General features: G+C 43.2%; 1 protein-coding gene across 1 annotated transcript; it reads right to left on the bottom strand.

Annotated features, from left to right (window-relative positions):
• Positions 1–2,608: 2,608 nt before the first annotated feature.
• LOX1 (lipoxygenase 1) lies at positions 2,609–10,060 on the bottom strand. Its single transcript, XM_008803483.6, has 9 exons — positions 9,489–10,060; positions 7,954–8,243; positions 5,182–5,425; positions 4,737–5,075; positions 4,578–4,663; positions 4,394–4,501; positions 4,007–4,311; positions 3,625–3,888; positions 2,609–3,538 (listed from the first exon to the last, which is right to left on the bottom strand). Exons 1-9 carry the CDS (start codon positions 9,685–9,687, stop codon positions 2,770–2,772), a joined length of 2,604 nt encoding a protein of 867 aa, XP_008801705.4. The 5' UTR covers positions 9,688–10,060; the 3' UTR covers positions 2,609–2,769.
• Between the last annotated feature and the right edge of the window lie 1,339 nt (positions 10,061–11,399).

The following is an 11,399-nucleotide window of genomic DNA, read 5'->3' as shown; positions in this document are numbered from 1 at the left end:
TTATATCTAGCCTCTAGTCTTAGCAGTTCGGATAACTAGCAATAGTTGCCCTCCATGATGCACGTTCATCATCACAATTGCTCTACAACCATTAGACCAACAATCATTTCCTTTCAACCTAAGATGCAGTTCTATATTTGGGACTATCTTTGAGACCTTGGTCTATTTCTATGTATCATGTTAATCATAGCCACATTCTAAGCTTTTGGCTTGCTCTTGGCCGAACTCTGCTTCCTCGATCTATATCTCCTTACTTGGTGAAATTTGTTATGGCTAAAATTGTCCATTTCATCAACGATCACATTAGACTCGCCTACCCTAATTTCATCATACCAAATCCACATGATGCTTTTCCTCAACAGCTAGCTAGGTCGTTGGGATGTGGTGTAAACAAATATCATTAAGAGATTTTACAACTGAAGACACGACAAACAAACTTGACATGATTGATCCAATTACATAAATACAACATAATTTATATATAATAGGTGGTAACTATGAAGTCAAATAGTAATGCAATCATAATTGATTTCATATGGTTGCAGAATTTTATATGCACATAGATTCAAAATCATAATAATACTTTGCTCAATATTGGATATATATGATACCTTATAAATGATTTTGAATGAACATTACAAAGTATAAAATATTCCTTATCTTTTAGATGCCAACAACTAGATGACTAGGGCCAGCTCAACCCTTAGGAGACTGAGGCAATTGCCTAAGGCCTCAGCCCAAAAGCACAAAAGGCCTCAAAGACACAATAGAAAAGAAAAATACCCCTCTTAGTGAGTTCTTCTTAGACTGGTCTACTGCAGGGAAGGCCTCAAAGATAAAACAGAAAGAAAAAAATCCCCTCTTAGTGTGTTTGCCTTAGATCAGCTTACTGCAGGAAAGGCCTCAAAGATAAAATAAAAAGAAAAAAAGACTTCTTATAGTAAGTTCGTCTTAGGCCCCCAAATGCATTGCGCCACTCTTATAGATAACTAAACCACTTCACAATGATTCCTCGGGACCTCGTAACACCAAAAATCGTATATGTATCAATTAGTACCTTGCCAATATGTTAAAATTATTTCCAAAACTTTCTAAAAATTCTAAAATTTTAATTTCTAAAATAGCATCCATTATAACATGGGAGATGACTCATGTTCTACAGCTTGCCTACTAACCCTGCCTTGTTTTCCTCTCACGAGGCAAGAGATAGGAGGTGGCATAACGGTGGTCCCGCTAGGGCTTAGCTTAGAGAAAGAGAAGAGAGGAAATAACAAAGAGGATGAGAAAGTGAGAGGATGGAAGAGAGCTCATGGTTCCTCACCAACTACCTCACACCCACACCCACACCCACACCCACGGATGAAAGGAGGGAGTGGGATAGGGGAGAGAGCGAGAGATGGGAAGATAAGGTGGTGAAAGAAGGCCTCCTCTACATGAGAGAGAAAGATGGGATAGGAGTATCATTGTTGGGTGGATGCAAGAGAAGAGGAGGTGTTTGAGAGGGGAGAAAGCGGCGAAGAGAGGTGGTGGTGAGTAGGAGCGGCCCAATATATTTGGAGGCTTAAGACCGTTTTGTCTTTGAGGCCTTCCCTGTAGTGGGCCGGCTTAAAGCGAACTCACAGAAGGGCTTTTTTCTTTTTCATTTTGTCTTTGAGGCCTTTCTTGCGGTGGGCCTTCTTTGGGCCGGGGCCTTAGGCGACCATCTCAGTCACCTAAGGGTTGGGCTGGCCCAGGTGGTGAGGGAGGCTCACAAAAAGGGAGAAGGCACAAGCGGCAGGCAGTCGAGGAATGGTGGAGCGTGAAGTTAGGTCACGGCATGCGAATGGGGGAAGGAACTAGGGGATTCATCCTCTGTTTATTATTTTAGCAAGGGCACCACCTTTAAATGGTTACACCTTAGCCAAGTCCAAGTATTATATAACTAGAACCCAAAAGCTTAAGCTTATAAGAAAAAGGTCAACATTGTATATCAAGCTTAACACTCTCTTTCATGTGCCACCAAACTATTTAACTATTTACCTGGAAGTATAATTGAGTCCAGATAAACCATAATCAGAATAACTGAAGCTAATTAAATAACTTATTAAATTGAAGCAATTCAAACTCGTTATTTCTAGAAGACATGAGCTCTAATATCATGTTGACTAACCACCAGATCCCAAATGCTCGAGTTTATAGAGAAAAGTTAACGTATATCATGTGCTAAGATAGTAGGGTTCGTCTTCCAACAGTGTGACATTAAAGGATTTCAAATTAACCTTCCACCAAATTGGATCAAACACCGACCACTAGTCAGCCATTGGCCTTTTGTTACGATCATGGCCATGCATCTTTCATTGTCGAACTTAAATACGTTGAACCCATAAGTCATATTTGAACGGGACATCTTAGCATTCATAGGTGTGTTTGAATCTTCGTTCAACCGACTAGTCATGTTTGAATGCGGCATATCAAATTCGTATACATATATATTAATTTCAATTGATATTTAAAGAATAGTAATGGATAATCTGGACATACATCAATTATTGTATTTAGAATTAAACAAATTAGCGATGACCGATGATTTTCTTATACAAAAAAAAAAAAAAAAAAAACAAGAAAAATCATCACCAGAGGGGAACCATTTATTTATATAGCTAAAGTATCTAATCAAAACCATCACTCAAAGTGACGTCCCATGCATTTGACCCAAACGAGGATAACGGAAACAAACTCCAACAGCCATTTTCCAAAGCTAACGATCCTAGCAAATCCTAAACAAATTCTTCAGATGGAGACGCTGTTTGGAATCCCCCTCCCGGTGAGCCCGCCGACACCCGAGAAGTCGGACGTGCTCGGGTACAGCAACGTGTAAGGCATCTTCACCGGCCCATTCCGATTCTTCAACCTTTTGTCCTGGTTCATCCTCAGAATCCGGTTCTCGATCTCGACCAAGTGCTCCCCGAACCGCTTGAAAGCATCCAGAGCCTTCCGGTCCGTCGTCCACTCCGGCGTGTCCCTCTGGCCCAAGTACACCTCGTCCGAGGAGTGCCTCGATAGGATCTCTATGAGGGACACCCCAAGAATGGTCTGAAACTGGCTCGTGATGGTCTCCAGAAAGACCCCGTCCGGGTTATTCTCCAGCTTCTCGTAGGCCGGCGTTCCCGGTTCGGGCATGAACCGGCGGCTTATGGTGGGCCGGTTCGGGAGGTAGCCGGCGTAGGGGTACTGTCCGAAGTTGACGGCCGCGTGGAGGGCGGAGGCCACCCAGATGATGGTGCTGCATGTCTTGGTCAGCTCCCGGAAGGTCTGCATCTTCGGCCACCATGTCTCGTCCTTCTTGTCGCCGTGGCCGACCTCCCGAACCTCCTTCCACCATGCCTGGAGCTCGACGTCGGCCCGGACCGCCGCGTCGCTGGGGTAGTAAATGGAACAGTAGTCTGTGACCCACGTCTCGATCGCCCACCATATGACCAGCCCGTCGACTGCGTAAGGGTAGTCCTTGATCAGTAGCCGGACCTTGTATGGGCTGCTCGGGTCCCGGACAGCAACTCCTCTGTCATGAAATGAGCTAAGATTGAGCTCTTTGGAGTAGGACCAAGGGCATGTAACAAATGTTGGATGGCATTTAAATATTTGTACCTCTTGAGGAGATCATCTGGTAGTGCGTGGTCTGTGAGCTTCCAGTCCTTGTAAACCACCGCAGACATCTCCATCGCATATTTCCCGGGGAAGACGGTCGATTCAAGGACGCCGCCGGCATTGATGAGGATCTGGCGAGCCAGGGCATTTATGTTCATCGTGTCACGGTAGTGGGGGCTCAGAAGTTTGTAGACTGGGTGCATTGCGCTCAGCTGCCGGTTTGTCGCAATTACAAATGGTTCGATCGCTGCGTGTGTGTTTAGCCTGCAACCACGGCAAAGAATTCCATAGATTTCAATAGCTGTAAAATGGTCATGCTCTGCTTTAGCTTCAATAGATGCGTAATTTATTGTGATGTGTAGAGCATGATGACAGACAATACCAGTGGCTGATCAGTTGGTGAAAACCAGAATCGTCGACAGCAACATAGGCTTTAGCCAACTGCCAAATTGAAGCCTCGACGCCATCTTCAGCTGGAGTGAATACTTGGCTGACAGCGCCTTTTTGTTCCCCATCGGGATGCGGTAAGCTCAGCTCAATGGCCAGTGGCTTCAGAGTGCCATCATCCTTAAGGAATAGTATAGTTCTAGAGGCATATACCTTGTTGGATGTAGAGTTGACGCGGTTGAGGTAAGGGATCAAGGCATCATGGTGATCTAAAATGAATAACCTGTTACTCTTCAATGCCTGCAACAGAACTCAGTCTCTTAGAATCATCATGTCGCGGTTGACAATGCAGCATTCCTTAATAGTTCATTAATTCCCATACCTGATCCACTGTCAAGCCCTCTAAATTCTTTTCGATCTGAGCTGGTGTTATTGAGCTGGTGTGGTCGCCATAAGTTTTTGGATCGAGCTTACTGGTTGGAGGGAATTCCTGCAAGATTGGAGTTGCTTAGTTCATTTCGTCCGTGGCCTAATGATCAACTGCCAATAGATAAACCTCAATTTACCCCGAGGCGCCTAATCATAACAGGGTTCAAGCCGGCAAGCATTTCTCGGCCAAATTCTTCATCAGTCCTCCATGCATACTTATCCTCTGCAGTATGAAACTACCATCAGTATCACTTTGTCATGCTGATTACTAAAGGGCAACACTAAGCAATGTATACCTTTGATGACTTGAGGAAGTGGGAGCTTAAGCACCTGCTCCCCGTCGGACCGGATAAGTTCCTTGATCATCTCGAAAGGGATCCGATCTCTGATCTCATCGAGTTCAGGGCACTCGGGCAGCTTCAGCCCACCTTCATAGAGGTTCAGTACGTCTTGGAATGAATCGAACTCCATCGGGGTCTTGTCGAACAGAGTGTTGAGGATTGGTTGCAGCGACTGGGTTAATGACTTGAGAGCGTATCCAAGGAAGTCCGACATCTTGAGGTGCCCGAATCGCTCGTCCCGGGGGACGTAGATGTCGAGGCTCAGAAGTGGCAACCTGCTTTCAGTGTTTGGATCTGTGGAGGAATAAAAAGAGACGAGGGTAACATAAGTTTGAGCTTGTCTGGTGATTCCTATCCACATTGCAATGGGACAGATAGCTTTAGGGGGCAATTAAGTTACCAGTCTTGGTAGGGGGCCGACCGGTCCGGCCACGCCGAGGGTAGGGGTACTCGCTGGAGCCACCAAGAACTGGTCGAGCATACTCGGCACCCTTGTCGGGGTTACCAAGATCATTATAGTAAGCATAGGCATAGACCCGGTCATGCTCCTGAAGCTCGCCGCTGTCGTCGTCCCCTCTGAGATGGAGTAGTTCTTCTTGTCTGTATGGTCGCAGTGGCTCGGGCGTCTTGCTTGGAAGGTAAGTCTGCAAGATTCCAGGGCATCAACATTTAAATCTGAATGCTAGTTAGCCAATGGAACAGGACATTTGAAAATTTCCGGGCAGGAAGAGCCCTTTTCGTGTACCAATACCGGGATCAGGAGGCTAGACCACTTGTGATCAATATTGAGAACAAGATAAACAGATTAGGGATTTCAGAGTGGAAAATGGGATAGGATTTGTTCAACTAAGATCTTCTACGGTGCACGGGTCATACCACAGAGTATTGTACGTCATCAGGAGATGGACCACCATCAAACAATATACATCATGTATCACATGGTACATGTTATCCGTGCATCGCAGAGGATCCTTGCTTAGTTTTATTACTTAGAGAGAGAATTGGTGTCTAGGTTTTGCAATAAAATATGCTAGGCTACTCAAGGATGACTTAGATCCTTTTTGTGCTAGGTGTAGGCTTTGGATCCAGATATAGTCATTTGCTTAACTGCTAGCTTAACACCTATTTGAATTTTGTCATAATTATTGTAGATAATTTAGGCTGTTTAGGTCCAGAAAGAAGATCGCATGCAATCAAGATGCTACTATCCCTCCATGAACCAACATCTAATTACTATTCCAGATTGCCAATATATTTTTCCTTCTGATTTTTTTTTCTTTTTCTTGTTGGAAGTAATTGGCTTCCTAATTTTTGGGAGATGTGTAGGCAGTCAAAACTCAGAAGCCAGAATATAGTAGTTGATGCAAGAGGGCCGTACCCTTATGTTAAATATCAAGCAATCATGTCCAATACATGAGGTATCATAGTTTCTTATCCACAACCAGATCAGGAATCAGTTTCTTATCCTAGTTTCTAATGGATTATGGATATAAGTAGGGTAGCTCAGCACAGAGGCTGAGAACTATGTCATGTGTGAATCCTTTCTAGCTTGTTCGGGTTCAGACATGCTAAATAAGGCGCCACAACTATACAAATAATTCAGAACAACAAAAGAGTTTCCTCATGTATATTGTTCAATTTAGTTCATTTGTCTTCTTGGGCTTTTGAACATAAAAACAAAATATAGTTCCTAGAATTAGGTGCACCTGATCTTATGTTTGCCTGGCAAGTGATGGAAGGAATTCCAGTTGGCCAAGCTAAATATTTGATAAGAAAAGCCAAGCCACAACAATGTGGAGGTGTATGTAACATTTTGTGGTGCGCAGTGGAAAGTTTACAATAATTCATGATAATCAAGGATGAGATTATATCATGAAAGCAATGCATATGAAATTTCAAACTTCAAACCATAGTCTCCATCATAAATTAAAAGGTGCAAATCATTTGGCAGAAGCTATCATAGGTCATTGAAAGGGTTATGTAGAATTTTGGATGAGTACCTTTTGAATTCATTGTTGTAAAGGCAAATATTATTTAGCAACAAATTAATGACATTTTGGATTTTTATAAAATTAAAAAAGAAAAAGGTACAAGAAACAATAGCACTTGTTCAACAATAGCAGAATCAAATTGATCGCTATGCAATATCATTAACAGTAGTATCACTTGTTTAACAAGAGTTATTTGAAACAATTATTTGAGTGTATAATGTAAAAGACACTTTAAACATTCATAATACCAAATAGCCATGGTTTGACAGAGATCTCAATGTAAGTTCTGAATAGCATAATTTTGCTTTACTATTTGTGTATGTACTTGTTTTTTTTTTTTTTTGGCAGAGGCCTCTAAGTATAAAAGATGACATGCTCCAAAACCTTAATGCCTCTAAAGTTTCTGCAAATCCTTTTCATGCTCAGCAATGTCTGCACCCGCCAACTATAATCCTGCAAGTACTCTAGAAGAAGTGGATATTCTCTTTAGGAAAAAGTGCATAAGATTTATGACAGACAATAGATGACAACTCCCGTACCTCAACCAAAGCTTGATACATCCAAACACACACACACACACACAAAACATCATTAATCTTGGTGGGTGGAGAAATTATTGGTTGGATCAAATCCACCAGAGTTAGTGGACTAGCCCAATTAGAAAGCAACACGGCACAAAGAACATGGAAAAGAAAAAAAGAAAACTACAGCTGTGTTGCTTTCTAGTTGGATTCGTCCATCAGCTCAAAGGTGGACTTGGTCCCGCTAAAATTAAATTTGGCTAGCGGAAGGCTCTTTTAGAAGCAATCAAATGCGGGGACATGCATGCTTACCATTTTCCTTGTCAGAAGCCTATCCAATTTCTAATTCATAACGATGCAGCTCATTCATTCAAATTGGCCTTACTTGGCCTAGTCCAACCCCATATGGTTAAAATAATAGTAAATCCATGTCAAATAAAACTATCAGAGCCATAGGAAAAATTAAAAGTCATCCACTTTCGATCACCATGCAGTTCACAGCGAATGTGCAAGTCAGTGATTGGCTGAGCACAAACAGGACTCGACTGAGACCATCGATCTCATCGTGTTTGGCACCAATCTCCAACTATCAAATCCTGGGTGAACTAAGTGGTGATCATCAACAGGTGTCGGAGTAATCGAATCCATAACAATACTTACAGTATTGGCAAAGAAGATACGGTCGTATTTATACTTGTCGACTGGATAGACCCAGGAGTTGCAGACGAAGTGGATACTTCCCTTGCGAGGGACACCATCCAGGGTCAGTGACTTGAGGTAGAACTCGGAATGGTGGCTGTTCTTGACGATGACTGCCCCTGGAATGCCTTGGCTCTCATCCCAGTCGAAGGTCACGTTGAACCTGGACTCGCCAGCTGATAAGGACGTCAACGTCGTGATCCACTCCTCGAGGTATGCCGCTGGCCCCACCTTCCCTCTCTTCCCGTTATCTGTTCCATGGACCACCACGGTATTTATCAGCGTCCGCTTCCCTTCCTTGGCCGGGGAGCGCAGAGCATTGATTCAATTGGCGTCATTTTGTCATCATGTCACCGTACAAGAGGGAAAACATGATGTGTGGGACAAATATTACAGTTGGGTTGGGTTAGCCAAAATCCCATATGAGCAGCAATATTAGGCGGCCAGGGGTGGCAATTTGATCTCGCCGATATGAGCCAATTTGATCTAAATAGAGTGGATTTTACCATATCTTAAACAAATCTAAAATGATTATGAATAACAGTAAAACTTGATTCTAATCGGATCCAAATATATATTTATATTTAAAAATAATTATTTTTTTTAATTTTATTTTATTTTTTTATTCGATCCGTTTATTTTTTTTTTCTAAGATAAATGTATCATAGGAGTCCGGATGCAATAAAAAATAAAAAATAATATTTTTTTTTTTTTGGAGGGCAAAGCAACTCCAGCCAAATAGTATTTTTGGAGTGGTTGCACGATTTGTCTAATTCATCTTATTTAATTATATTAGTCTTATTTTATCCTAGACGATCCGTCCAATCTATTTTATTTAATTTTATCCATCTTATCATACTCCGACCCATCCCGCTCGGTATTCTCCGCCATATTTTCTCTCGTCCATTGTGGGACAGAGGATTGATTTGATCCACAGAGGTTGATAGGGTTAGGGGTAGAAGGGATTGATTTGATCCACAGAGGTTGATAGGGTTAGGTGTAGAAGGGATTGATTTGATCCACAGAGGTTGATAGGGTTAGGTGGTGATCAGGCCATGCATTTGGTGTGGCATCACTTTAATGCGACTTGGACAATTACTTCCGGTCCCCGTCCCATTATGAAGATTCCTTGATATTTTCTACCACGACCCCAACCCATTGCTTATTGTAGCAATCAGGAAAGGCCAAATCCAATCGTTCCCGATAACTTGGCAGGCAAGGAAGAAGCTATTCCCTCATGCTCGACCACTGGTCAAGTCAATCCTAACTACAAGTCAATGACTCGCACAAAGCGTCCCTAAGCAAAACCCAAGTCTCTGCCGTCCACATGAGCCTTCAATGCCATCCCATGGATGGGTTTCATGCGAACCACAGCAGACCAAGTCTTTGCATCCGATTGTCAGAAGAAACCAAGTCTTTGCAAAGCCAGAATATGATGAACAAAAGCTATTGGCTATTAGGAAAGGAGAGGAGAAATGGAAAGAGGGAGAACTCACTGGGATCGCCGACGGTGGCGCTGACAAGCTGGAAGGAGATCCCCTTCCCCAACACCTCATGCATGCGGTCGAGCAACGAGGCGTGTAAGTCGTTGAAATCCAACACGTTCTTCTTCATCAGCACCACCGTCCCTTTAATCTTCGTCCCCTTGCCCCCCTCCGGGTGCTTCCCCAGAATAGCATCAAAAAAGTTCTGCATCTCGCTTTACTTCCTTCCCAATCAACAACAAAGCAAGATCGAGATGGAGTTTGAGATGGAGATAGAGATGGGAAGACAAAGAAGACCTTGTGATTGGAATAGCTTGGGTTTTGAGGTGCAAGCAATGAGAGGAATAAGGGGTATTTATAGATCTCAGAGTCTAATAGGCATGCGTTAAAGTCGACGTGCCCGTCTGACTTGATCCATGACGTGGCATGCTCTATGTTGTTCATCAATTTGTAGGACTGGTAAGCTAAATTTACGATGTCTTTCGAGAAGGCTTTGGACATAAATGATGGTGCTAAGAAAAGTCACAGCTAGTTGGAGATAAGAAGCAAATGACCATGAGTTGGCGCTGGACCCAACACGTGTTGAACCATTCATGTGTTACTTTAGGAGCAATGACTTGGAAGGTATAATTTAAAAATAAGCAAGTGGGGGAGCCTTCAATTGAATTTATTCCAGCTGGTGCTTGGAACTTCCCTTTTGGCTTGCAGCATCAACTTAATTTTTGAATAATCTGTGAAACCAGGGACTGGGCCTGGTCCGCTTCACCAACCCAACTATTTTGGTTTTGAGCTGCACGTGCGATGCATGTAAGAGCAATTGAGAGGAAGACTTCGGCTAGAGTCTTTTTCCTCTCCGATCACGATAAAGATCGGAAGTTCATCGCGATCCAGAGACTGGCCGGACAACGTCGGGATCATTTATTTAAAGATCCCCTTCCTTCTTCGAGTTCACTCGAGATTAAGCCACCAATCCCAAGCTCCTCCTCCGATTTTCTTCCTCGATTTATCGCCGGAAGGAGCCATTGGACCACCTAGCCAGCCGAGGTATGTGCTCCACTTCTTCTTCTTCTCCTCTTTTCCTCCTCTATGATCGTTGGAATCTCGTTTTCAACCGGCAATCGCTAGATTATTGACGAAAAAGGGCGATACCCTGTTTCCTCTATTTTGATGACCGACCCTATTTTCTTCCAATTTCGGCTACCTCCATTGCCGATGCTTATCGTCGGAGGCTTTCATTAATTTCTCATGGTGGTTGGAAGCTGTGGCCAGAGCTCAAGCCACCGGAATGCATTGGTTTCATAATTTAAGAGGTTGGACTCCTATTTTTGTTGGTTTTGGTGCTGCAGGCTGCCAGTCACCGCCGGCTGTCGGACGTGTGTTGGTTGGCCATAGGTCCTTGACCCCGGGCATCACCTACAGCTACCCTCTTCCTTTCTCTTCCTTGCTTAAAGAGAGAAGCTTCTTTTTCTCTCTTTTCTATCTGTCCTCCACCCTTTCTCTCGCTGCAAAGTTTCTCTCTCTTGACTCATGGGCAAACATGTTGATTGATCTAGGTTGACCCATGCTATTGACAACCAAACCCAGACCATCGATTGAACTCGGACTGAGATTCTCTCTTTTGTCTTTTTATTTTTTCTCTCTTATTTTTTTCTCTCTACTAGACTTTCTCTCTATACTTTCTCTAGAGATGATAAACCCAGTAAGATACTTCTTTTCTTGATACTGGGTCAACCTTGGTGAAGGGCCGTGATCCATGTTTGACGGCTGGCATGCTAGCCCCTATCTTGGCCCTTTCCGAATACTATTAAATTTGGTCACATTCGATCTCTATTGAACCATCTATACTCTAGTTCGAATATGATCATATGAGTTTTGCCTTGATTAAAACATCCGGGGTGTTGGCCGTTCCCGCTTGATAAGTCC

The sequence above is a fragment of the Phoenix dactylifera genome, chromosome 7 (assembly GCF_051530095.1).
Source record: "Phoenix dactylifera cultivar Ajwa chromosome 7, Ajwa_hap1_PhDact_Kaust_v1.1, whole genome shotgun sequence".
In the NCBI taxonomy this organism is placed as follows: Eukaryota; Viridiplantae; Streptophyta; class Magnoliopsida; order Arecales; family Arecaceae; genus Phoenix; species Phoenix dactylifera.
This window is presented reverse-complemented; position numbering and strand designations above follow the sequence as displayed.

What these genes read in the sequence shown, in the direction of transcription:
- LOX1 (XM_008803483.6), bottom strand. Translation starts at nt 9,687, where the DNA reads ATGCAGAACTTTTTTGATGCTATTCTGGGGAAGCACCCGGAGGGGGGC. An exon ending in TTATGATTAGGCGCCTCGGG is followed by an intron (nt 4,502 to 4,577) that starts GTAAATTGAGGT and finishes CCAATCTTGCAG; the next exon opens with GAATTCCCTCCAACCAGTAA. An exon ending in AGGGCTTGACAGTGGATCAG is followed by an intron (nt 4,312 to 4,393) that starts GTATGGGAATTA and finishes GTTCTGTTGCAG; the next exon opens with GCATTGAAGAGTAACAGGTT.